Source organism: Microtus oregoni, unplaced genomic scaffold (genome assembly GCF_018167655.1).
Source record: "Microtus oregoni isolate MIOR12 unplaced genomic scaffold, Mior012 000005F_ref0000423, whole genome shotgun sequence".
NCBI classification, from domain to species: Eukaryota; Metazoa; Chordata; class Mammalia; order Rodentia; family Cricetidae; genus Microtus; species Microtus oregoni.
Genome location: NW_024543064.1, coordinates 64,624,706 through 64,652,073, shown reverse-complemented (window position 1 = coordinate 64,652,073; position 27,368 = coordinate 64,624,706). Strand labels below are relative to the sequence as shown.

General features: G+C 44.5%; 1 protein-coding gene across 4 annotated transcripts in view; it reads right to left on the bottom strand.

The window, feature by feature from the left end:
• The window catches only part of Nfib (nuclear factor I B), a 215,666-nt gene extending 210,828 nt beyond the window's left edge, over positions 1–4,838 (bottom strand). For all 4 annotated transcript variants that reach the window (XM_041651809.1, XM_041651810.1, XM_041651811.1 and 1 more), the window contains exon 1: positions 4,700–4,838. In XM_041651809.1, coding sequence (XP_041507743.1) covers positions 4,700–4,729 — 30 coding nt within the window. In that variant the 5' untranslated portion in view covers positions 4,730–4,838. The remainder of the gene's footprint in view (positions 1–4,699) is intronic.
• Between the last annotated feature and the right edge of the window lie 22,530 nt (positions 4,839–27,368).

The window sequence follows — 27,368 nt, the reverse complement described above, 5'->3', positions numbered from 1 at the left end:
CAGACGGAACATGGGACAGGACTACAGGCACACACGGGCATGTGCCTGGGAGCCCACAAGGACTTCAGTCTTGCAGTTCCCAACTGTCCTGTGAACTAAACGGTGTACCTTCCAGGCCTGAATTTTTTTTCTGCCTGTTTTATCTGAACATTTGAAAGGGAGAAGGCTATCAGGTCAGGCATGGCAGGTCATCCCTACCTACAAATATGTCTGGTTACTTCCAAGTGGACTCAGTGTTTCACTACTTCCTGCCTTAGGTAAAGCTGGCCATAGAAGCTCAGACCCATTGCTGTTCAGAGAAAAAGAACAGCATCCCACGCATGGAACAATATATAAATGCCATACGCCAAGCACTGACGCAAAGGAGAACCCCACTACGACCATTTTTCTGGTCATTTGAACTGTTGAGTCATCCTACCCACAAAAGAAGTTTGTCTCATAGGTTACATCCCAAGCCAGAGTGCACCCATTCATGTGCGTTACTCTGAAGCACATCAAGAGTCCAATAGAGTGACTAATTTCACACGATAAAGGTGATTGAGGTAAACTAGCGACACACCAACAAAGAAGCCGCCCCTGAATTCCATGTCTCCGTGGAAGTCTCTTTAAGATGGAATTCAAAGTTTGGGTGCAGAAGACCTATTACTAGTTTGCATCCAGACCCAGAACAGGTACACGACTCCCCTAATCGATAGCCCGGTTATCACGTGCTCTGACATATTGCCGACTAAGAATGCATCCAAATTTTATAATGCAGAATGCAGCTGATTACATCGCAGCATGAGGCAGAGCCAAATGCCATGGAGGAAATTAAACCGATCAGTACTTTCCAGCAGAGATTTGAACAATTCGGTTACTATGTGCGCACATTAAAGGGGGCCATGGAAAGAGTTAAACCACAATCTGTTCTTTGTGTGGGAAGGCAGCTCTGCTCACAGCAACCACAGCCCATGATAAGACCTCCCTATCTCCATACACTGTCTGATGCCATGCTTTTAGCTCCCACTGTAACTGTAAAAACTTTGTTTATCCCCTCCCCTCAAAATACATGCAAAAGGAACGCCTGTCTGCTCAAGGAAATGTGGACATCAATGTGCTTTATGAACTCACTTCCTAGGATCTGACTTTTACTGTGATTTACTGATATAATTTAAAAAGTGCATCTACATTTCTGTAAATGAAAGCCTTGAGGATGCAGGGAATATGGGCAAGAGTGCTTTGTCCTGCTCTTTTTAGCCTGACCACGCTTTCTAAGATGCACATTATTTAATGGCTATTAAGCAACCCAGGAACACTGAAGTACTCAGATACTTAAATACTATGTTCAGTGACATTTCATTTTCTTAGAAGGACATCAACATAACTTTCGATCAAATAATTTTGAGATTTAATACTCGACAATAAACGTCATCTGTTATATAACAAATTTTCATTTTAGATAATTGCATTACACCACCAAGATGCTAATTTGAAGTTGAATTTGGAAACTCTTAGCCAGTTGACAAAAAAACAAAACAAAACAAAAAAACTGTTGTCTTGAGTTTGCTGTCACTGACAGCAAATATTATTTTAAAACATAACTTTTCTTTATTGAGAAACAGAAGTGGCACACTTTCTCAGTCCACCAATTTGCCTTAATATCTTTTGGCGCATCCATATTTGCAGATTCAACTTTAAGTAGAATTCTTACTTGATAAGAAGACATATTGTCCCAAAATGATAATAAGTGGGGACAAGCAATATGCCACATAGACTTTTGCATTTCATGTCTAAATGTCATCTCCCAAGTGTGACTGCTTCCTAAGGCTGTATTGTAATACATTCTTAATAATTTTAAATGACAAGAATGTGGAACGTAGCTGTCCTCGTGTAGAAAAAATAAACAGGATTAAAGCATTTAAATGTCCTCATAGAGTGTCACAATTACACTAAGAAACTATCAAAATTATTTTTAAATCAAAGCATAGAAGTGATTTAACATTTAAGGTCTCTATACTCAGATAAAGCTCACTCTCAGAATTTTCCTTCAAATATACTGACGTTCAGTGAGATACTTTTCCTTATAAAACTTTCTTGAGTAGAACTAAATTGACAAAATAGACAAGTTAAAATTTCAAATATAAATATAAAAGTCTAATTTAACTAGATTTATTTATTCTTCTGCACGGAAACAATGATTTCATGAAAGGATTGGGAAATTGGTCCAACATAGCCATGGTAGAGTAAATACAGCATGCTCTTGGAGCCTCATCACCACATAACAATAAACCCTGAAAAGAAAATGCTGGAAGAACTTGAATGACAATGGAAAAAAAATCATCATGCCAATTCAATATTATATTAAAGGCTTATATGCAGATAACCAAAATATTAAAACAGATAGATGCTTCTTAATTTTCCTTTTACTCATACTGGCCGACAAATGCTGACATAGTGATACTATACCAAACCAGGTAGCTAAATAAAGTTTAATGGTAAGGTCTTTTAGATTAAGTTTTTTTTTTTAAGAACCTAAATGTGTCAATTAACAATTGGGATACTTCTTAAAGTTTCTAACAAATTAACAATGTAGTTTATTTTGTATCTGCATGCCTCAAAACAGGTGTGAGCAGCTATCAGGCTCCTGTAACATAAAACTAAACTACTCATCTGATACAAAAGTAACACTTCCGTGCGGGCACTCTCACTTCTGCCATCCCTTAAATTACCTACAAAGTCATAAAGTGATTAATAGTTGGGAACTCTAAAACAGTAACTCCTTCTCTGGCATAGGCCTTTAGTTCCCAAAAGCAGTAGTAATGCATCAACCCAGATTTATACTGCTAAATTAAGACGGAATATATAGTCATCCTGAATTAATGTTGGGAAGTATGTGTCCTTGAATAGCAATGCGATAGTTGGATGATTGCGCAGTCTATGTTCCAAACATTTCATGTGTCAATATTCTGAAATAGTCGTTTTAACACAGATGAATGAAGATGGAGCTGGTGACTTTTTCATGCTTATTTAAGGGGAGATTAAAAATATAATGCAATTGCTAGCAGTTTCCCAAAAGCAAGAGTTTGGGAATATAAATACAGAGACACAATTACCCAGTCCTTCCCAGGTGAGAACCAGTCAGGCCTCACTTTGTGAAGGAAGCGCTTACTTTAATCCGCTTCCTTTGATCACGATGTAGAAATAATAGGAATGGTTATGGTTTATCAGAAAGAAGGGGAAAAGCCTGCTGATGAATAAATAAAAGTAACTTTTAAAACTATAGGCAATATTTTATACCTGAGGCAATTTCATCATATTCATGGGCTACTATCATTCACAGCTGTTAAAATACAAATAACTCGACGACCCATTTTTCCAGTTTTGTTAAATTAAAGTGCACGTTTACGTGCTTAAAATAGCCATATCTAAGTTAATCATACTCAGATGCCAAACAAAATATAAACAATAAAAAATGTGTCAGCCAAAAAGCTACAGGGCTGTGTCCAATCACTGAATGCCTTATCGTTGTTTTCATCTTCATTCAGTTTGTGAATGCCGCAGTCCTTTTGAATCACAATGGCTTCTAATTGTCATACAATTGAAATCTTAATTATTTGTTCGTTATAAAAATGCATCGTCATAATATTAGATTTTTTTAAAAACTAACACAACCAAAACTTGACAACATTTCTATTTCATATCTATAATAATGTCAATGAAAATTTTCGATTACCAATCTAGATTCATACTCTTGAAAGTTTCACCAAGCTGTCCCATAAGTTTAAGGGTTTAATTAACTGCTGGAAATAACAGTTCTGGACTAGGCTGTTTAGTTCATCAGTTGATGAGTTCGTGGGGCATCCATGAAAGGATGAAAGCGCGCCCAGGTAAGTCGCTCAATCTAACCACTTTTTCACTTGACCATCTGATTGGTAGGGATAGAAACTGGTTTTGTTTTTTAAGTATATCGCCAGTGCTTTACCTCCTAACATTGTTCCTTAGATTTTAGGGCAATTTTCGAAGTTAAAACAAAAAAAAAAATGACCTCACTTTCCTGTTTATGCCTTTCTAGTTATGCCCAAATATCATCAAATGAACAAGCCTCGCTATAAAACAAGCATGCCTTAAAAGTCCCAAACATTCACTACAATCAACTAAACTCTTGTCAACTTAAAAAATCGCCTCTGAAGTGCGGTCTCTGAAACCCTCAAGTGCGGGTAACTGCAGACCAGTACTTTAGGTCCCCAAATAAGCAAAGAAATGGGTCGCCGGGACCACCACTTCGAACTGGCGGAGTCACCAGCTCACTGTGGGCAGCAGAGTCCAGAGGCGCTCAGTCAGGCTCTCAGTACTTTGCCCAAGATCCCAAGCCGCTCCCAAGCCGGAGTCGCTCCACGCACGCCGACCAAAGAGTAGGGGTGCCGCCGCTGCCACCAGCTCCGGGGGCACGCACAGGGGCTTAGAGCCGCGGGTCTCCGCCCTGCCCACTCCGGCAGCCTCGCCTGCCCAGTGCCGGCTCTCCCCGCCTAGGCGCGGGGCTGGGCGCGCGCCGCAGCCCTTGTCCCACGCCGCCCGCACAGCCCACCGCAACTCCTTGCCACTTCACTAGGGAGACCAGGGTTAGGCAAAGCCGTTGAGGTCTGCAGCACAAAAGCAAGAAGACACAACAAAGGCGTCTGGGGCCAGAGAGAAAGCTCAAGAAAACGATCAAGACAAGTACCTGAGTGAGACAGATGGGAGAATACATCATGACTTCGCCTTAAAACGCACTTTCCCGGAGATGCCCAAGAAAATCTTCGAGAAGCAAGGATTTCATCTATTCATTTTACAGTCATCTGAGCCCAGCGATGCGATCAATCAGGACAGTGCTCTGCGCTGGATCACCGCAACTTCGCAACAAACCCAGTCCTCCTTAAATAGCCAAAGATTCAAGTTCACTCGGCGAGCTAGATTTCCCGGGGTGAAATCCAATCTACAGTTTTAACCCTCTTGCGGTCCGCGCGCGCCGGCCGAGCTCCCCAAGGCCGCCGCCGGTGCAGGCTGCTGGTCGCCTGGTTTGGGGGAATTTGTTTTCTGCTTTGCAGTTGTTGTTGTTGTTGTTGTTGTTGGGGGTTTGGGGTGCTCGAGGATTCGGTATGGGTTTGGGGTGGTGGTGGGTGATGAAATGCTTTAAAAAAAAAAAAAAAAGGCGGGGAAGGGGGCGCAGGAGGCCGAGCGGTGGGGAAAGCTCGGAGAACGTGTCACCGCGCTGGGAAAGTTCAAGGTTACCGCCTCGAACACTGCAGCAGGATCCGGGAGTGGCGATCGCAGGCGAAACTTTGCCGCGAGCCGACCATGTGTGTGCGCGAGGGGGAGCGCCAGCGAGTGCGCGCGGGTGGCGGGGCGCGCGCAGGAGAGGGCCGGGTGGGGGTGGGGAGGGGGGAGCAGGGAGAGGCCGGGGTGAGGGAGGGGGCGCGAGCGCGAAGCTCCCGGGCGGAAAAGACTTTGCTGCGCTCGGGCCCCGCTGCACAGCCGCCCGCCCGCCGCGCCCCGCGTCTGACCCGCCGAGCGTGGACGCCGCTGCTGGTGCCGCTGCCCACAGCTCACGGAAGGGATCGGAAGGACCTCCTGAAATTTTCCCAAACGATCGATCCCGCTCAGCTGCAAACTCCTCTTTTCTGTTCTGGGCGCTTTTTCCCCCTCCCTCTCTCGCTCTCTTTCCTTGAAAAACTTGCAAGTTGAAAGATTCACTGTTCCACCCTCTGGACCCCGCTCGAGCTCTCTCCAAATCAGACTTAAGGATTGTTTTATTATTTAATTACACAATCACCGCTTTACTCCTCCTCCTGCAAACGCGCGTTCCTTTTGCACCAGCCTCTCCACACCCCCCGCCCCCCACCTTCCTCCTCCTCCCGCGCGCCTCCCCCAGTCCTCGCGTCTCTCCCCCTCATTTGTTAAAGGTATCAGACCGGTGCCACAGTACTGGGACTTTTTTTTTTTTTTTTCAAAAATAGCTCTGCCACCCTTCCTGAACCTCCGAAAACCCGCCCAGAGAGAGGTCTTTCAGTGCTCGCAGCAGACGCTCAAGCCACGAGAACATCCTAATGAGAGAAGCCCTGAGCCGATCTGGGCCCGAGAAAGAAACGAATGGAAAATTCCCTCACACCCAGGCCGCCCCGGGCTGGGGATAGGGCGCCGACTCTAGCACCCCAGGCGGCTGCAGGGAGAGGGCGGAGGCGGGGGCCGGAATGAACTTGGCCTCTTGGAGTTGGGGCGCACCGGCACGGAGACTGGGGGCGCGGCGGGCTGCCCTGCCAGGAGCCCGCGCTAGCGGACGGGGAGGGGCAGCGGGGTCCCGGGCCCCCCCTGGCCTCGCCACCGCGGCCCGCCCTCCCCCGGCGCTCGGTGCACGTGGCCGCGCTCGGAGCGGGAAGGCCGCGCTGCAGCCACGGCTCGCCCCTCCTCCGCGCGCCCGGCCCCTCTCCTCCTCCTACTCCTCCTCCTCCTCCTGGCGCGCTGGCCGCGTCCCAATCCCCACCCCCAGGGCCCGGGGCGCCGGCGGAAAGCGGCTCCCTTCCCGCGGGGGTGCGGGCAGGGCGGGGCCGCGGCGCGCCTGGGGCTGCGGGGCGGGAGCGCGCCGGGTGCGTGTGCGGCTGCGGCCCTCCGAGGCGGCTCCCGCCGGCGCCCCGCCCCCCCCGCCGAGTGAATGAACTTGATTCCCGGGACCCAGGAGGCGGCCCAGCCCGCACCCCCATTCGCGCGGGCACTCTCTCCCACACACACCGCCCCCCAAATTCCGGGTTTCCGCTAGGGGTGGGTGGGGAAGTGGAGGAATCAAAGGCTGCCCAGACAATGGAGAAAGAAAAGTGAGCGCCCTGGGCTCCGCGGCGACCTAGCTTGGGGCCGCCGAGCGTTTCCAGGCCCCCCGCCGCCTCCCGCTCCCACCCCGTGCCCTGTACTTTCCCCCCTCAACTTTCTCCGGTCCTCGAGCTCCTGACCACCGTGCCCTCCCCCAGAGGACCTGAAAGAACCAGTGACTTCTTCCTTCCCCAAGTGGAAGTTACCCACATCAAGCATTTCACAACGACACATCAAGAAAAGTAGGCAGGTTCAAGTCAACCATGAAATGGTCACTTTTTAACCCCGTCCTGTCCTCATTAGGGAAATGCTCAAACACAGTCCGTTTTCAAAAAGCGCTCTTAATGAGGCGAGCTTGCCAAGTCTACCAGCTGCAGCCCCTGTAAACCAAGAGCCCGGTGAAGAAAGGCGCAGGGGGTGGGGAGGCCAGGAGGCGGGGAGGGCCGCGGGTCTGGGAGGACAGGTAAAGTCGGGGAAACTGTGAGAACACGGGCGAGTTAACCCTTTAGGGCACGCGCCGCCCGCGGGGAGCGAGCGGCCTCCCTGCCCCCACTAGGCAAATCCTCTAGTTAGCGTTCTGACAACGTTAATTTCCTTTGTACCGGTCATTTCTTCTTCTTGAAAAGCTGGGATAAAGTTGACAGTCTTTATAGATGAAAGGAGGTGACAATAGGGGTTAATCCAAATAAATACTCACTTCTCTCTCATAAATTTTAGGCAGCCTGATCTTAACTTTTAAAGGAAAGAAAGAGGGAAGGGGGGAAAAAACGATCACTCCCAAAGCATCAGTTTGAACTGAGCTGCATCTCTTTCTCGCCCTCACCAGATTCTGCGGGAGGGGGCGGGGACGCTCCACTGATAATACCAGCTTTAACTACTGGAGTTTCCCTTTGAACAAATATTCAATTTAACTGGAGTTAATTTACCATAAAAGACATTCCCCTTGGCACGAATGCACTCATGTCCTTGAACACACCTCTTTGAATGCCTGGACTCTTAGAGAAGCCATTATTTCGGGGTCTCTTTAAAAATCCAGTGCCCATCTCTCCGCTTCCCTCCCTTCCTCCCTCCCTCCCTCCTCACTACACCACCCCCAGCGAAATCCTGGCACCCAGAGAGCACTCTTTTCAGCCAGAGCCCAGAACCAGCCGTTGTCCCCTGGCAAAAGAGGCCCAGTGCTGGGCCCTGGGCAAGTGTCTCCAGACCTCCCTCCTTTCTTTATTAGTCTTCTTTCCCAACAGAACCTATTTCCTTTTGCCACTAAAACTAGGTTGCATCCAAAAGTTTCTCACAAGCTTTAAAAAAAGAAAGATGAAAAATTATACAGAAGAATTCACAAAAGCTGCAGAGCACCAGGGCAGAGAAGCAGCGTCAGACACAGGTAAGAACCCAGAGAGCCCAAGGTTCCAGGCCTCCCAGGCCCACCCCTAAGAGACTGAGCACTTCCAGGTGTCCCATATCTATGTCTGTACAATGCTGATGGCTTGGGGTACATGCTGGTGGCCACAGGGGATGCTTTGTAGTTTGGGGTTTGGATTTGTTTCCAAGGTAAGGATAAAGAAGTAATAACAGTGACTTGAGGAAAGCAAAGGGTGAAGAATGAACAATAGATAATCCCGGGAAAGAAGGGCTTGAGATGCTGGCTGGGGAAGGCTTTGACCTTCAGACCTTGGGTTCAGAGTCAGGAGAGCTGACATCTCCTGGCCCCCAAGCTCCGCTGCCTGCCCAATGCTCAGATCACTGTAGGCTTCCCAGGGAGACCCCTAGGAGAATGCTCTTGGGAAATCTGGGCTCCTGGGTCCTCTGCTTTCTCTGGCTGCCCAATGCTCAGATCACTGTAGGCTTCCCAGGGAGACCCCTAGGAGAATGCTCTTGGGAAATCTGGGCTCCTGGGTCCTCTGCTTTCTCTGGCTGCTCTCAGCACTTGTCAGCTCCCTTTGCTTTGAGAAACACTCCTCATCAAATCCCTGCAGGAGGGGAAGGATGGATTGTAAGGTCTGTGTGTTTCAAAAAAGCAGCTTTCAAGTTGCTCTGAAAAGTTTCTGAATTTGTCAAAATGGGCCAAACAGGCAGGCTTTGGCCCTTGCCTCTTCTAAACCTTCTGTTGTCCCTTTCTTGCACTGGGGGCTATGACAGGCCACCTACACTAATCTCAGGACAGGGAGAGCTGTTGCCATGTATTCCTGATGATCTCCTTCTTGACCATTGTCTGCTACCACATTAGGGGAAGGTGTCTTTTCTGACAGAAAAGTTTATTTTTCTAAAACAAAAGTCAGGACTTCTAGTGTCTGGGTTCTCAAAACCCACATGTATATTACAAAATAAACATTGCCACCTAGTTTGAGTCTTTCTCTGACCTCCAGAGAAGGGCCTGATATCTCAAGCATCTCCTGATATTGGTTTTGTTTTGTTTTGTTTCTTTAATCTTTCTTCTTTTTTTAAAAAAAAAAAAAAGGTACAGAGACAGATTGCAAAGCCTGAGCTATTTCATGTAAGGTTCCTCCGAGCTTAACAAAACTGTCAGACTTAGTGCACAACACTACTTTTATTTTTTTCAGTCCTTGCATGTGATTTGAGGGGAGGTTCAACAATCCCATACATCTAGCTACATGGCCGCTATCAATGTTGAAAAACTAAATACAAAAGAGGCATGTAACCTTCTGACCTCAGGAAGCAAGCTTGCAGAACTGCAGGTGTCCACCGTGTCCTACCCAGGGACCTTTCTTTCCTCCAAAATTAGCCTGGAAAACATAGATTTATATCCACCAGCAACACCACCAACTCCCCCCCCCACACACACACACACACACAGCCAGTGCATATAGAAACAGCCAGCAAGGGCTAAGTTTGCATGCCTGTGATGGGAACTGCAGAATCATGCCCAGCTCTCTGAGCCCTTGAACTACTACTATCAAATCAGGGGAGCAGTTTTCCCCCACTGGAGAATTCACAACTGGCGAGTTTCCCCACCTACTGCCAGTCCTCGGCTTTTCAACTGAAATGAATAAATACCCTTGGACTTTTCTTCCCTCCTCGGGGAGCTGTTTGCTCTCCCCAGAGGACAAAACTAAACGAGAAAAAATGACGCTGTTAATAATGCCGCTGCTGAAATGCCTGTGCTTAACTATGAAAAAGAAATCCCACTAAGCACGTCTGCCCCCGGAGCCCAGTTCCAGGCTGCAGCTCTCAATGTGAACAAGGACCAGTCCAAAGGCCTACAGCAAGGTTCACTGGTTACTGCTTCTCTACAGAGAAGCCAGTTTAACAGGAGATCCCCCAACTTGGAAAACATTTGCTCCCGGGCTACAGAGTCAGCAGCTGGCCTGCAACTTTCATCTGATTTATTTTGAACTTTCAAAATTTCTGTCACAGTGGCCTGGTTTTGTGCACAGCAGTTAGAGCGCTACAAACACAGTGGTGTCTTATTTTGCCTTGACCTTTTCCAAAATACATTATCTTTACATCATTTTATCTGGGTGGGTAGATTCGCAGCTCATCTGCATATGCTGCCACTGGTGACGATGGCCACTCAGAAAGGTCTGTCTAAAGCACCCAAGCAGTCTTGACACGGAGTTAGAGGTGGCCGGAGGCTGTCTTAAACGTCTGGGGCCCTTTCTCTGGCTCTTCTCTGAAAAGTTGCTGCTCAATTTCAAAATGAAAATAATGCTCCATTAGAGGGCTTTTTTTCCCCATTTAAGTTTGAAATGAAAATGTAAGAAGCCAAAAGGAGAACACAAACAACTGGGCCTAAACAAAATACATATTCAGAAAAATTATCCCTGGATGGATCTGAGCCATTCAAAGAACACAACAAGCTAGTAAATCTCAAAGCCACGAATACTGTCAAATTATATGATGCCACAGGAGTCCGAAAACAAAGTTACAGATGTGCGTGACATCACATCCACTCGCAACTACGCTGCTGCTCAGTCTGCCCATAGTAAAACTAAAGGGATGCCTATGCCGTCCGAAGAATAAAAGGAATTTATTCTGGACATCAAACAATGAATCTGTCACCATTTATTGTATGAAACACTCAGCTAATCAATTTCCTGTTAAAATAGCTTTCAACAATGCTCGGCTTTAAAATTCTTCAGGGCCAGTAAAAACCTTTGCCCAGTGCACAAGAATGCAGCCCTGACCACGGACGATAATTACCATTCTAATACTTTTATTGCCCAAGCGCTTTTTCCTGTGCTCTCCATCACTAGGAATCTGCAGTATATTGTATCAGTGAGTTGGAGTGTTTGACCTTTGACCAGATATGATTTAATAGGGACTTTTCAGCGCTGGAGCTCTCTCCATCGCTCATACCATTAAATAAAAACATTAAACCTCAAATGTAAAACTGGAAACCACAACGTTTTGCATTTCACAGCCCTTTGCCGTTTTAACTCAAGCTGCTCCTAGGTCAGCTTCTTAGCCTCACAACACACTTCCCAGTCAGTAAATGCACTGGGAAGTCACTTGCTCTGATTTTGATTAAATCTCCAGCCCCTACTCGCATGCACCCATGCACCCTGCTTATTTACACGCGCATTCTTTCTAACCGCAGAAGCATGCGTCTATGACTTTCCGGACTTCTTCCACTTTAGGGCTGATTTAAATGTCTGTTCAAATATGGGTTCAAAAGTTAACGCCCCCCCCCAACTCCCGTTGGAAGTTAGGGTTACAAAGGAGGGTGCTATAAGACCCGTTCAAAGAAAGTCAGTTAATCTTGTGTATTTTGGCGCCTTTTCCCTGCCAGCTACTGTACTTGAGGGAGTAAGGAAAACCTGGAGATCTTGTCTGTCCTGTCTCAAGTTCAATGGCAGTTCTTCCAACCAGGAGGGGAAGATGGCCATGTTCACAGCCCTAATAATAATTCAGATCACGCCACCGCGGCATCTTGTGTCAAAGTCGAAACCGGCTTCCCCGCCCCCTTCAACCTGAAAGCTGCCAAGTCCTCACACATTCCGCATTCAACCACAACTTAATGGATGGGATACCGCGCATTAAAATGTGTCCCAGACTCACTGTCGGAGAAGACAAGGGAGAAAGAAGGCAGACCCGCAGACAAGCACACACGGATTTAGGCAGAGGGGGATCTAGGCTAGGGCAGAAAACGGTGGGCTGGGAAAAAAAACGCATTTAACGGAGCAGGAAGAAATCCATCATAATCTCCCCCCCTTTTTTTAAGAGTTGGGGTGCTGGAGGGAAAAGGAACTGTTAATTCCTTGCCGAAACGGGGTGTGGAAGACTGAACTAAACTTTTTATAACGACGCCAATTGTAAAAACTCAACCCAGCAATGGGAGCTAAGTAAAGCTTTCTGCATTTGAAAACGCAAATAAGAATATGGAACAAAGTGGTTTCTTATGCTAAAGAATGCTTTAAAAAGAAAAAAGGAAAAAAGTATTATTTGTTATTGTTTTCCAGTATCATAGAGAGACAGGGAGAACGTAGACCCAAAATAGGAGAGAAAAAAATTCCGGATTCCGCACTGTTTGGATTTACTGTAATTCACTGATTCCCGCCATAAGTGTGTTAAAGTTACCAATGCTTAGAAATTACTTACTTGCATTAATTCTGAAAATTCAGCACCGTCGTTCAATCTTTAAAGCAAAATAGGACACTTAGAAAAGGAACAACAAGTAGCTTTACACGTAGAGACAGGAAATAAATTGTGTGCGTGGGGCTGGACATTTGAGAAGAACGAACACGAAACGCAAACAAGACTGGTCATTTGGAAGTCACATACCATCGCTCTGAACTAAACAAAACAGATCTTGAGTCTGTCCAGAACCCTGGGCCACTGACTTCACGTTTCTCAGTTTGAAAATTGTGGTTGTTTTGTGTCTTTTTTGTGTTTAGCGGGTTTTTTTTTCCTACCGGGGAGGGGGGGTGTTTTTGTTTGTTTTAAAGCAATCTCGGCGTAGTCTGATTTTTTTTTAATGTTTTCTGCACCGCCACACACTTCCTAGCAGGTCGAGGTGAAGTCTGAAACAGGCTGCCCTGAGCATAGAAACCCAGCTCACGTTGCTCGCCCCGGTGGAAGACTTTCCACTAACTCCCACTCGTGTGCGTGTGTGTGTTAGTGTGTGTGTGTTAGTGTGTGTGTGTGTGTGTTAGTGTGTGTGTGTGTGTGTGTGTGTGTGTGTGTGTGTGTGTGTGTGTGTGTGTGTGTGTGTGTGCCGCGCGTGCGTGCGTGCGTACGTGCGTGCTCCAGGGCGCACGGTCTCGCGCGGGCCTCGCCGCTCTGGGATTGGCCTGGCCGCACCGCCCGGGCCTCCCGCCCCGCAGGCCCGCCCCGCCCCGTCCCGCCCCGCCGGCCGGGGCGCGGGAAGCCGCTCTTCGCTTCCGCCTGGCGGCGGGAAGGCGCGGGGAGGCGGAGCCGCGGGTGGGCGGGCCCTTGCCGTGGGGGGCGTGGCGCCGCTGGGTGGCGGGGCAGTGGGTGCATCTCTGCCCGGAGCTACTGGCTGTGGTTTCTTGCGGGATCCCCTCCACGTGGCCTGCGCTGCTACCCGGGCCTCGCTGGCCTCGGTGCAGACGGAGTCCGAGAGGCCCCTTTCTCTGCGGTCTTAGCTTTCAAGCGCTCGGAGTTGGGTACGCGTCGCTTAGACGGTGCGAGAAATTGGCGGAGACAGGCCATAGTAAGTGGGAGAGAAAGCAGAGAAGTCCAAAGGCGCCTAGTCTCCAAAGGGGATTGGATAGTGCGTTAACGCTCACAAATAAACCTGTTTTAATGAGTAGTTTTCAAAGTTAAATACGTGGGGCGAGGGGATGCCTGGGTTTAAAATAATCCAATTATTTTCATCTTAAGTACACTTTTGTACTTGCGTGGTCAACACTTAAGGATCAAGCAAAGTCGTTATAAAATTGTGCTTGAAAATGTAAGGTTTTAAAGATAAAAATATAACATTAGCCATACTGCACTTAGTTACTAACCCACATGTGTTTGGAGATTTTATTACAGGGATCCTAATTATATAATTGCTCAACAGGCAACAATAGCTTCAAATAGCCTCTAAAAACCCTGTTCAATTATATGATTACCAGGGAGACCAAAATCACCCCCAATAAATTGTTCTTATCTCAACTAAACGTGAACATGTCGGTATTTCAATCCCAATTATGTTTACCCTCAAAAGTTCTGACGACCTTAAACAATACTGTTAAGGTTACCAGTCCCTACAATGTACACTGTAAATAAGATATTTGGCCTGATTACAAAAACGTCCCCTTCCAATATACCCAGAAGCATATATATGGATGGCGTTTGGCTGTTCATGCATGATATGCATACCGGTTTTCAGTGCTAAGATTATTAATCCAAAATAAAAGATGAGTTGCCCAATTAAATTTTAGAAAATGCACCATTTTGTAGAAAGGGCTGTTAGCTGCAAGCTTAACAGTTCCCAATGCCCCCTCCCCAAACACCAGCAAGACAATGTATATGTCTCCATAGCGACACAGATTTTAGGAAGGGGATGAACCACTAGCAAAGAGGGCAGCACACACATGCATCATCACCAACACATTTCACTCTTAACTTCTGAGGAAAATGTTTCCTTTCAAGGTCTGCCTTGCTCCATGTTAACCAGTGTGGCCATAATTCACTGAACACAGGCAGCCAATTCAAGGGAGTTACAAACAAATTGCTTGGCATTCTAGGATTTACTGGTGGTAGTTTTGTGGTCAGATGTATCTGTGAAGCATTCCAGACCAAACAAGCAATGTGAAAAAAAATCCCATGAGCTAAATGAAGAAGTACATAGAGCAGGGGAGCCTGACACAGGCGGTGTTAGCAGCACTCAGCCACCAGTGTCACAGGACGCATCTCCTGTTACTGTTGGAAATCCACAGCGAACGCCTGACCTTCTCAACATCTATCTCATGCAAAGAAGAAATGACATTGTAGAAAGAATCCAGTTTTGTTTAGGAAATGTCTTAAGCAAAAACAGAAAGGAAGAAAAAATGATGGGGAAGAAAGAATGTTCCCCACTCTTATTATGATATGGAAAGATACAGAGCTCTCGTCATCTGTCAGGAGATTTCTCTTCTTAAGCGTGTTCTTTAGCAATAAAATGTACCCGTGCATGTCACCTTTAGGCTTTCGTAGATTATCTTTTTTCTGTCGGCATGTCATTCCTTTCTTTCAACATGTGACGGCTACAAGAATACTTGGTCCCATGCCGATCACTCTTCTGCCTGTCAGATATGCGCATGGCATCATTAGATGATGCTCCACATTTGCAAAACAAGGAGATACGTTTTCAAGTGTGTCTCCAGAAATCTCTTCCCGATTTGTGTTCACCTCATGTATTGTCAGCCCTTCAATTGGCAAGTGATTATCATCTTTTGATTTACATTGCTGATTTTTTTTCTGGGTTTTATATCTGGAGACATGAATAAATACACACGTGCGAATTAGGAATGTTTTACTGTAGGTGTCTCTTTTTAAATGATGTTGGTGCAAAACCTTTCCAAGAATATAATTAAGATTTAATACCTTCTTATATTCAGTTTCTTAAAAGAAATTATAACTTATTACTAATTTTAAAAATAATCACTGTCTAATGGCCAATGCTGTTTGATCATTTTGGACCTAGGTACCATCTCGCTAAAACAGCAAACAGTTCATTCCATAGTCCTTGGAGCTTCTAGCAAGTTCTCACTTTTGATTTTTCTGGTTCTTCTGAAAGCCAATTAGCTGGTAATGCAGTTTCTGTATATTTTCTTCAAACTAAGAAGTTTTTTAATATGCTAGCAACATCTGTGTGTTTATCCCTGAGAATAATTGCTAATTATTTCCCAAAGCCATGTATTATTACAATGCTTTATGTCATAATTGAAGTAATTCCTTTGCCCCATCTAAACCAGTAATTTTCAGTCATTGCTCCTAAGGTGTTTGTCTTCTCTATTTTCCAAAAATATAGGAAGCATATTCTTATTACTTTATATTAGTGAAGGGAATATACTAATTTATTAGATTACATTAGGTCTTTTGTTTCACCAGAAACTATTGAGTTTAATGCATATAATAAAGTTAGTGGAATATTTAATACTCAGTGGAAAATCAATCATACATAATTTTACAAATAACTGAATAGTTATTTGGAATTTATATGAAATCTTAGGAATACACACTGCATTCTCATTGCTGTCCATCAATAGTTTTAATTATTTCTTTGTTATTTAAAAGTATTTAGATAGACTGAAACCTAGCCATTCACAAAGTGCCAGATTTGAGCATTTTGTCTGAGTTAAAAGACAGGAGCTGTCTGCCCAGGTCTTTTCAAGAAGAGAATACATATCTTAAGTCGTAGCCTGTGAGAGGAAAAACCAAACATAAGTCTCAGCTCCTGGTAACGTTTTATTTTTCTTTATTTCTAGCAACCTTTAACCATAACTCCTTATGCCTCTTCTGTAGACAGTGGTTGTAAAAACAGTGTCTTTCGCACAAGAAGTTGTTACTCATTCCGAACTGGATCTGCAGAGAACTTCAAGAGATTTCTGTAGAGGCTCTTTCAGTGAAGTTGAAACTCCACACTGCCCAGAACACACGGAGAGTGTGGGTACAAAAATAAATATCGACATGCGGTGTTCTTTCTTCCACTGGCTGCACGCTGCACCTGTGCATACATGGATCTGATGACATCTGCTCACACAGTGAATCCCAAGTGGTTTGTGGTGTCATCAAACACCTGAGATGGTGCTGTGGCTCACAGCCTTGCCTACCAACCCCAGGCCTTGGCCTCGTTAAATTTCACAGGCTAAACAGAGACCAACTAGAACTCATCCCGCACCCTTCAAGAGCAGGTTAAGGTGGTTAAAAAAAAAGCCTATAAATTATGACTCAATATGTAAAAAATTTACTTTCAGATTCAACAGTGGTAAATCAGCATCTTCTGGCTTCAAAAAAAATGTACGCCAATTGTTAAGAATTCTCTATTTAAAGTATCAATCATTTCTTTGCCTACTTATGTTTTTAAGATTTCCTTCAAAAAAAAGAAGCATGTGCAATTAAATCTTCATATATTTCTTACACTTTCATATAGCTAGAATTTTAACTATCAAAATGCCTATAAAAATAGGGAATAGATTTGAATTGGTTTTACTGAAATGATGATCAAATTGAGCAAAGAAAAAAAAAGCTTTCTCGAAAAATTTTTTCAGAATATTTTATGCCATATGTAGGGTTTTTGAGACAACTAAATTACTAAGGTATTTTGGGGCTTTTTTCCATTTTTAAAAAAATCAGAGTTGTCTGGCAATCTAAATACTACTAAGACAACAGGCTACATTAGACATTCTCTTATCCATTAACCTCAGCCTGCAAAAGGTCTGTCCTGTTTTGTCTTGTTTTGTTTTGTCACAGTGGGCCACTTAACGTAGAGTGTAATCAGTTATCCCCAGTGTCAAAGATTTCTAGTATCATTTCTAGGGCATGTTGGTGTCGTTTCAAACTGCCCATTGCTGAATAAGATCAATAATCACACTTTGTGTCTTTTATTCAGTAGCTCAGAAAGCATAATTGCAGACTGGGAGTAGGCATAGAAGGATGGAGTCCTTCTGCAGGCATGCCCTGCTAGTGTGGCCCAGTCTTTGCTAACCACTGCTGGAAGAGGCGGAGCAGACTTTGGAGGGCCTTCTGCATTTATGATACACAGGGCACTGTGTGAATATTCTCTCCCAAATTTGTTTAGAAAAGAGTCAAGTTCACATGGGGTCTTCTAAAAACCTCCACATAGACTCGTGAAAGAATAACCCATGGTTTTCTGCTCACTTTACAGGCAGTTGGTGTGGGTTTGTAGAATGAAAACATTCTTAATAGAAACCAAAGACAATTTTAATTAGGGACAATAAGTCAGCTGCTCTTCCCTCACCCACCCCTTCCCTGGCCACTGAAACAAAACCAAATCCTCTTCTAAAATATTCAGAAGCCAAACCAATAACATTAAGACTTTTTTGATACCACTAGACTACATGTTGAGGAATTTTTTTTTTTCAGACAAAAAGAAAAAGAAGAGAGGAGCAGTGTGAAGTGGGAAACTTAACTTCAGCACTCAGCCTAACCAAGTGGTGAGTGCCTCTCCCAACCAAGGGTTCAATGATGATCAGGGAGAAATACAAGCTTCAAAAACACCTAGTTACTCCTTGTCTATTTCTCCTTCAGTCTTTCTAGTCCCACCCTGCATTGCCCTTCTTATTTCATTTACCATTATTATTAAAACAGTATTATAAAAACAAGAATAAAGACACTTTGTACAAGCAATTAACAATATGACAATGGCATCTAATTATAATCCTATGACATAAAAACTGTTTCATTTGGGCATATTTCCAACAGATACTCTTATGTGCAGTATTTATCTATTTACAAACCTAAGGTGGACAGAATTTTATAACTTTTCCATTCAACCTTCTATTTGCATTGCTGAGAATCCTGTATGCTTACAAAAGAACAACACGCAGAAGCTAGAATGTAATTTTGAGACTTCTAGATAAGAGTAAGAAACAACACTGGCAACCCCCCAGGGGGTTGTTATTGTTCGACTCTGATTGCTAAAGTTTAAAATAAAGCCTGGAGATTTTACATAAAAATATAAACATACTTATGCCCTTGAAAGAGGACTGGTGAACATTGGTCTGTCTGGGCCAGTACTGCCCAGAACCAAGAGGTTGCAGCAGAGTGTCCACTGGCTCCGTGACGGGCCTTGGTCTCATTAGTCCCCATGGCTCCTGGTTCAATCCCAGTGTCCCACTTTTCTCCTCCAGATGACAATCTGAGAGCTACCGGACTGACGTACGATTCCTAAGCTGGTTAGTAACAGTACCAGCATCACAGACGAGAGCTCCTGACCCTGAACAACTTATTGTGTTGTTAGTAAGTAATTCAGAGAATGTGAGTACATAGGTCCCAAGTACCAATGTAAACAACCTCACCAGAATGACCGTGGCCACAAGCTCCTTCACAGACAAAATGTCTGAAGATGTCACCACTTCCCCAGCTCCTGTTCATAATTAATGAGAAATGTTCATGAGCTTATGACCCCATGAACCATGAGCTTGCCCACAGTGGGGCCTTTTTTTTTCTCTTATTAAAAACTGAAGATCAAAAGGTGAGCGAGGCTAGTCACTTAATGGGGATAGCACTACATCTTCTCTAAGTGGTGCAGGAAACACCTAATAGAAAAATTAAACACTTTGTAACCATCCTGTCAACCTAATGGAAAAATTAAATACTTTGTAACAATCGTGTCATAGGGATGTCTTATAGATAATCCCCATCTCAGAAAATATAAAAAGCCTATCCCTCAAATGATGGATGTTCTGAGCTCTAAACTAGGCCATATGGTACAGCCAAGAACTTTTTTTAAATGGACTTAAGATTTGAAGAATTATACACAGAGTTGTTTGTTTGTTGTTTGTTTTAATTAGCCAGCAATAGTTTAGTAAATGGATAACAATCAGCTTTGGTGACAATCACTGCCACCATGTAGCTACCATTAAAACACCCCCTCCAGTCCACATTTGCTTGTGGAGTTATTCTTCAGAAGGGGGACCCGCTTTCCGGGTATTGGTCCTCACTGTCCTCCAGTGGACCTAAGGATACACATCCAACTTCAGGAGCCAACTATAAATAATTGAGAAGCTCATACATTATGTATGCCCTGGGGCTAGGCTATGGTTACCTTCTTGGAGGGTGCAGGGCAGTTCCATGTCCCACCAAGCTTCATTCTTCTTGGCAGAATGGTCACAATGGCCTTTGCTGTTGCGGTCTGGACACTGTACCAGAACCCAGAGATCAGACCCTCTGCACTCTTTCCCTAAGGTCTGATCAGGCAGCCTTATTGGGGAGCATTTTAGGTAACATCTTCCAACTGCTCTTTGCCTGCAGTGTGGTCCCTCTCGGCTAACAGAGGCACCTTCTCTAAGCTAGGTCTCCCTAGGGCAATGGTTTCCCCAATCTTGGGTGGAAAGAAGTGTTGTGGCAGGGGATAGACGTTATCATTTTCTCAGGTGTAGCCCCACCTCTGTTCTGTGCTGGGTACAGTACTTCGGTTATCTCAGTTCTGTCAGGAGTGAGGAGCCTGAGGCTTGGGTAAGTTAGCTAGCCCACCAAAGGTCACCTCTATCAGCCAGGTCTGATGAAATGAAACAACCCCCATGACAGGGACTGCCTGCAAGATGATTACCACTGGAGGCTGGTGGCCCAGATCAGCGGTGCCTTCGGAAGCTGTGCACATGCCTCAGAGAGAATTTATCAGTCTTCTTTTGAAATTATCTTTAGGACCCCAGGCACATTCTTTAAAACATTATCAATGGGGTAGATCTTCCGTGAGTGTGGATTTGCGTTCGGGATATAGACTTGATTCATTCATTACCCCGTGGTGCTTAAGGAACCTATCCAGCTGGGTAAACCAGTTTGACTCTAAAACAAACATGATACAATGTAACAAGATTATTATTCCAGTTCGCAGTATGCTCTGAAGGGAGAGAATAAGGCTTTCAAATTAGACTCAGCATCCTGGCATTTAGAGGTTCAGATCCTGTCTTAGCCACCAAAGTTCTGTGACTCTGGGCACGGTATGTCATAGTTCTTAGCCATGTTATGAGATCCTCAAACAGAACATAACAAAAGAACATTTCGCTCAGTGTGGCAGTTTTGGGAATTAAGTCTTTTCATTTGTCAAAATTCTTAAGATATTTTCAGAAGAAAAACTTATATTTTGTTATTGCAGTAAATATTCCCTGAACCCATCTGCCCTCACCCTTCCACTGTGGGAGAGATGATAAGCAAGAATTGGTGAGCTCCTTGGCAATGACCATACTGTAGACTGCAAGATGGGGGCCTGGGGGCTCACTGGGTCCAGCAAGGAGCTTCCATCGGCAATAATAGTAAGAGGGGTCTTGCTAGTGCCAGTGCACACAGGCGTGGGTTCGAAGGAGGCTGTATTGTAGTCAGAAGCAGTCCCTGCAGGCAGACTTTGCTTCACATCGCTCACAGGTCATCTTTGGGAAGGTGAGAAATTTAACAGCATCGTGAGTGAGTACTCTTTGTAAAACCTGTGTCAGGCCTTGTGTCCAGGGACAAAATAACGTACTGCAAGCAAGAATAGTATCCAAACTCTGAGGTTAGTAGTGACATAGAACGGTGGGGCCACACGCAAGATCTGTGACTGTACTGCCCCAGTGCTGTTGATCAACTGGAGAGGAGGTTCCTAGGGTACAAAGGACTGTCTCCTGAATCTGGGAGACAGTCTATGGACAAAATCGAACAAGCAGAAAACCTGGCACTCTTGCCTAGGGTGAAGAGGTCTGGGGTTGGAAGGCCATGGAGGTTGGGGGTAAGAGAATAAAGATGTAGTCAACAGAGATACCGAGTATGTGTGCCCTTGTTCCCTTGTTCCGGGAGCATTGACCTCCCAGGTTGTTTAGTTGGGTCAGGGACATGACCTTAGAGTTTTGGAAACCTGGCAGAAAGGCATTTAGAAAAAGAAGGGAAATGGGGCTGGCTATGCAGCCAGTCACAAGACGGAGTGAGCAAGTCAAATGTCACAATGAGGAAAGGGGAGAAGCAGGCTGGAGGGAGGGTTTGAGCAGTGATTCTGACATGCCTACCTTTCCAGCCCACACTGCTGTCTTTCTAAGACAGCCTGTGTCCCCTGTCACCTTGTAACTCACTAAACACTGTTGGGGGAGTGTCTTGTGGCTTGTGTTAATTTCATTGGTTAAATAAAGAGACTGCCTTGGCCCTTTAATAGGACATAAAATTAGGTAGGCGGAGTAAACAGAACAGAATGCTGGGAAAAAGAAGCTGAGTCAAGGAGTCGCCATGATTCTCCTACTGGACACAGATGCAGGTTAAGATCTTCCCTGGTAAGACACCTCGTGGTGTTACAGTGATATTAGAAATGGATTAGATTGATATGTAAGAGGTAGCCAATAAGAGGCTGGAACTAATGGGCCAGGCAGTGTTTAAAAGAATACAGTTTCCGTGTAATTATTTCGGGGCATAAGCTAGCCATGTGGGCGGCGGGTGCCGGGGACGCAGCCCGCCGCTCCTATTACAACAAAACACCCTATGCATTTAATCCTCCTGGAAACCCAGTTCACAGGCCCAGTGTTGTCTCCACTGTGCATGAGAAAACCGGGATAGTCCTCAGCCCACAGGCTGTGTTGGTGGCAAGAGCGGAACCCAGGCAGTACAGTCCTAGATTCTTGGCTCTTATAACAGTGCAAACTTTGCTCACCACCACACAGCCTGTCCCATCTACCCACCCACCACCCCTCAGAGCAGTCATGTCAGGCTTTGAAATCTCGCCTTCCCTCAGGACCCACAAGTCCCTGCCTGGAAAGTAGAGTTACGAGCTGCCTTAGTATAACTTGACCAAACCAATAGCTAGCACACACACAACACACGCATGCACACACACACACATACACACACACGTGCACACACAGGTTAAGCCAAGGCATTCTCGGACCCCTAAGGATAAGACATAGATGACTGCCCTGTCTCCCATTTTGTTCTTCAATATCAAGATACCAGGGCTGGGATCCAGTACTTGCCTTGTAAGCCTGAGGACCAGGGCTTGATCCCCAGACTGGCATTCACATTTTAAAAGCTGGGTACTGTGGCTGGTTCTTGTCATTCAAGTTCTGGGGAGGTGGAGCTCAGCCTCTCTAGCCAGCTTGGTGAGTTTCAGGACAATAAGAGATAATCCCCCACTCAAAAGAGGGGGGCAGATAAATGGGTGCTGAGGAATGACATCCAGGTTTGCTCTCGGGGGGGGGGGGCATACATTCACATATGCACACGTGAGCATGTGCACTAAACACACACATGCACACACACACACACACACGGGCTGGGGGACACCATGCCTATAGCAGGGCTGCAATCCCATCGATTCAGGAGGCTGAGACAAAGAATTACAAACTCAAGGCCTGCCTGTATTGCAGAACGAGTTCACAGTCAGCATGAACAACATAGGTTATATTTCAAAATAAAGGTTTAAGGTGGGCTGAGGATATAATTCAGGCTAGAGTACTTGCCTAGCATGTACGCAGCCCTAGGCTCAATTGACAACATCATAATAAACAAACAAATGAACCGAATAGGTGGATAAACACTAAATAGTCCTGCAGGGTGCAAGAGAACATTACGTAGCAAGGAAGAGCCTTCTGTGCAGACGCGCACAGTGTGTCTTGTGAGAGTGTTGCTCAGAGGATTCTGCGTTACCACTGCCCATGCTAAGAAGGAGAACACTGAGTACGTGGCACACTTCTGTGATCCCGGCACTGAGGAGGCTGGATTAGAAGCACTGAGTTAGAAGCCAGCCTGGGCTGTATAAGCAGACCCTTTCAGGAAGCAGAACGATTGCCAGTGATCCAGAAACCACTCCCTGCTCTCTGACAACAGCTACACTCAACTTTCTCCCCAAAGATAACTACTCTCCTCCTTTCTAATAATGCAAACTTATATCGCCTGCCTTCAAACTTACATATAAGGGGAATCATGCAACGGCTCCCTTTTATGTCTGAATTATTGCATTCAGTATTTTCTGTGCGACTCCCTCCTGCTGTTGCTGATAACAAAACCCCCCCAACACTGTATGTGAAATTCTATTGTATGTGTATACACAATTTGTTCTACACTTGACAGCCCCTGGATCACTTCCAATTTGGAGAAATATCAATAACAATGATGTGAACCTTGTCCCGCATGTTTTCTAGTGTGTGAGCATGTGTTCTCTGAGGGCACAAACCTGTGTACAGAATTTCGGGAGCCGGCCTATAAGCTTTCCTAGACAATGCTGAAGAGCTTTGCAAACTGCCTGGGCTCACTTTCCCTCCCAGCAGCAGCCTCTATGTCCCATTTGTTTCAAATCCTCACCAAGACTTTTCTTGAAGCCAATGGACAGCAAGATGGCAATGTGTTGTGAATTCTCGTTTTTCCAATGGCTCAAAGAGGTCAAAGCCATATTTTTTTTCTGTTTCTTAGCTTTTGGAATTTCTCTTTATCAATATCGACTCAAATATTTCGCCCTGCTTAGTTGGTTCTTCTGTCCTTTTCTTATTGACTTGTAGCTGTTCTTTGTATATTATAGGTAAGAGTCCTTTGTTAGTTAACTGTCCTTTAGGTTTGTTTCTCTCCCCTCTTGGAGATATGGAATTTCAGTCTTTGAATGTAACCTTTTGTGGTTTCTTAGAGAAAGTGGATTGAAATGGGTAAGGGTCACGCACTAAGCTGCACGTATTTAAATGGTACAGTTGATAAGTTTTCACCCAAACAGACACTGCGCCTTTGTCATTCCACCCCCCTGAGCATCTGTCCCTGCAATGTCCATTGGTTTGTTTGTTTTTTTTTATCAAAATAGTTGTCTTTAGGCAAATGAATCACACAGCATATACTCCTGAGATTTTTGTTTGTTTATTTGTTGTTTGTTCTTCTTGTTCTTATGCCTTTTATTGAATGCAGTAGTTTTGATACTCATTGGCATTATTGTGTGCATGAGTAGTTTTTTTTATTCTGTGTGTTTTGTACTGTGTAATACAAAGTATTATCTGGTGAATGGTCACCAGATTGTGTCCCCTTTTTGAATATCATAAAAAGGCAATTCAGGTCCCCATGTGGACACATGCTCTCTTGGGAATAACTGGGCACAGAGCTGGTCTCTTTTTGCCTGAAATGACATGGTTTGTTTTTTTTTTTTTAACAGTTAGTGACTGTGCTGTTTGTTACAAGTTCACTGACAGTGGGTGTGAGTTTCTCTACCTGCTCACCAACACATACTATGCTGGAATCCCCACCCCCCATCACACACACACACACACAATCCTGGCCCACTCTTTTTTGGATAGCTTTTCCAGTAAGTATGCAGTGTGTCCTATTGTCCTCTCGGCATTTATTTCCCTAAAGGCCAACGGTGTGGGCAGGGTGTCTTGCACATATTTGTGTTTCTATAGAATCCCAGAAGAGGCATCTGGCTGTGATTTTCTTGTGTTCTTATTGTTGAGTTTCAGAGTTTTTTATATTGTGCCTGCAAAGCCTTGCCACATGACTGATTTGCAATATTTTCTGAGTCTATGATTTTTGTTTTCAGTCTTCTAAGATTGCCTTTTGTAGAGCAGATTTCTAAAAATTTTGATGAAGTCAAAATTATGGATTGTGCTTTTGGTTTCTATCTAAGGCAATTTGCCTAATGGAACAACACAAAGAATTTCCCCCATAAATTTTCTTTTAGGATTTTTATAATTTGATCTTTTACATTGAAATCTAGATTCCATTTCGAGTGAAAGTCTGCATTTAGTGCAAGATATGGATTGAATTTTATAATTTTTCATTTGGCTACCCAGTTTTTCCAGCACCATTCACTGAAAAGATTTTTTTTCCACTCAAAGTTCTTATATACTTTATATTCAATTGCCAGTATACACATGGGCTTGTTGTGTTTTTTTCTGAACCATTGACCTTTTTGTTCACATTAGTGCAAATCACAGTCTTGGATGGATATTAGGTAGCATTGACAGAACTCTCAAGAATTAGGTAATATTAGTTCTCCAAATTTACTCTTTTGGAAGTTTTTTTTTTTTTTTTACTTTTCTACATATATTTCTCTGTCTCTCTCTCTCTCTCTCGTGTGTGTGTGTGTGTGTGTGTGTGTGTGTGTGTGTGTGTGTGTGCAGACATGCAGGTGAAGATCAATGGACAATTTTTGGGAGTTGGTTCTCCCTGTCCACTTATGTGGCTTCCAGGCACAGAACTCAGTCAGCCTGGTGGTAAGAGCTTTTACCTGCTGAGCCAGTCTTGCCCTAAATTCACTCTGTATAATTCTATCTTTCAGCGAACTCTTCTGATGGGTTTTGTTGTTGTTTGTTTTACACAATTTTTCTCCAAGAAATCTGGAATCCACTTGGCCAGACACTCTCCAACTTGGATCCAGAAAGAGCACTTGTGTGTTTTAGTTCCTTTGGCCCTGAGGACTGCACAGACTTTGTTAGTCAATGCTAACCTGATGCCTAAAGGGAATGTGAGTATGAACGGTATTAGTCAAATAGTTAGTCATCAGCTATGGCTGTAAACTGACAGCTGCGGAGAACCTGACCTTTGGGGGAATAGATGTTAGACTGTACTTGTGGGGTCAGAGAAACACTGGAGGGAAGGAAAGAGCTGCCTATTCGTAGCAGCAATGCAAGTCACTAGCGTTGCACCTGGGATGTGGCAGGTATCACCGTTCTCTACTAAACCAAGATGCTTCTAATTTCACTTCCAGGGCAAAGATCAACAAATCTTGACTGTGAAGAGCCAGTACTTTAGCAGGGCCACCTTCACAGGCATATGCAGTGTCCTTGTGTAGACTCCTCTTTGGGCCTCTGTTGCTCGGATGTAGAAAGTCTTGTTTAGATGGTCCCATGTTGCTTGCCTGAGTGGGTAGGGTTGGACATTCTGTCTGGTGAATGCGTCTAAAGGTTTCATGTCGGTTGACTCTTCTGCTCTCATTATATTCAAACTCTGAAGAGATTTTAGCTTTTGTTATTTTGGGTTTTTTGTTTTGTTTTTTTGTATGTGTGGTTTTTTTTGGGGGGGGGTTGTTTGTTTGCTTGTTTTTGGTTTTGATTTAAGTAAGAGTTAGTTAAGTTAAGTAAGTTGTTAAAGTATACACAGTGTAAGCTCTGCAGGCCATGGTTTCTGAGGCAAGTCCACACTTCTGCCAACACTCTACAAAGGGAGCCAGGGACAGTGTGTCTATGTTTCAATGCAGTTTTCTTTCTGGACATGGAAAATTGAATTTTATATAGTGTGAGTATATCATGTAATATTATTAACCTTTTGTTTTTGTTTTGTTCCCAAACATTTAACACTAAATAAAATTTAAAAAGCTTTTTAGCTCTCAAGCCAACTAGCCAGTAGGTTCTGTGAAGACTGTAGTTGAAAGCTTTCTTTCCTTACCCGGGGACACCATAAGCCGCAGGTAACATGTGCAAGAAGTTTATAGCAGAATTGTTCATAAATGTTCCATAGGCAAAAAACCCAAATTCCCTCAATGCTACAATGGATAAATATGGTAGAGTTTACTTACACACAACATATGGCTGGAAGAAGCGAGCCGTGAGAGAAAAGAGGCAGCATGATTTTATTCATCTAGAGTTCAGAAAGTGATAGAAATATGGAAACTACAAAAAAAAAAAAAAAAAGAAGAAGGAAAGGCAGGAAGTGACCATAAGAGGATCCCTTGCTTGTGTAGGCCTCTACCAGAAGGAAGTGACAGGGAGAGCCTTTCTATCCTGGCCATTAATGACTTTGGAGCTTTCTCTGAGTTGAGCCTTTGAATTATACATTTTATGTTCATGCTCAGAAGTGCTCATCCCTTTTACATTTCAATTTCCAGTTTCTAACCCTGTGTCGGCATGTGGAGCCTCCTTGGAGTAGGGAGACCCATGGCAAGGCCCATATGTCTGATGTCCCAGGACTCCTCTGATGTGACCGTGGAGACCTTTGTCATCCGTCTGGCCCTGGGCTTTGCATTTCTATATTCAACTGTTTTTTTCCTTTTCATTTTA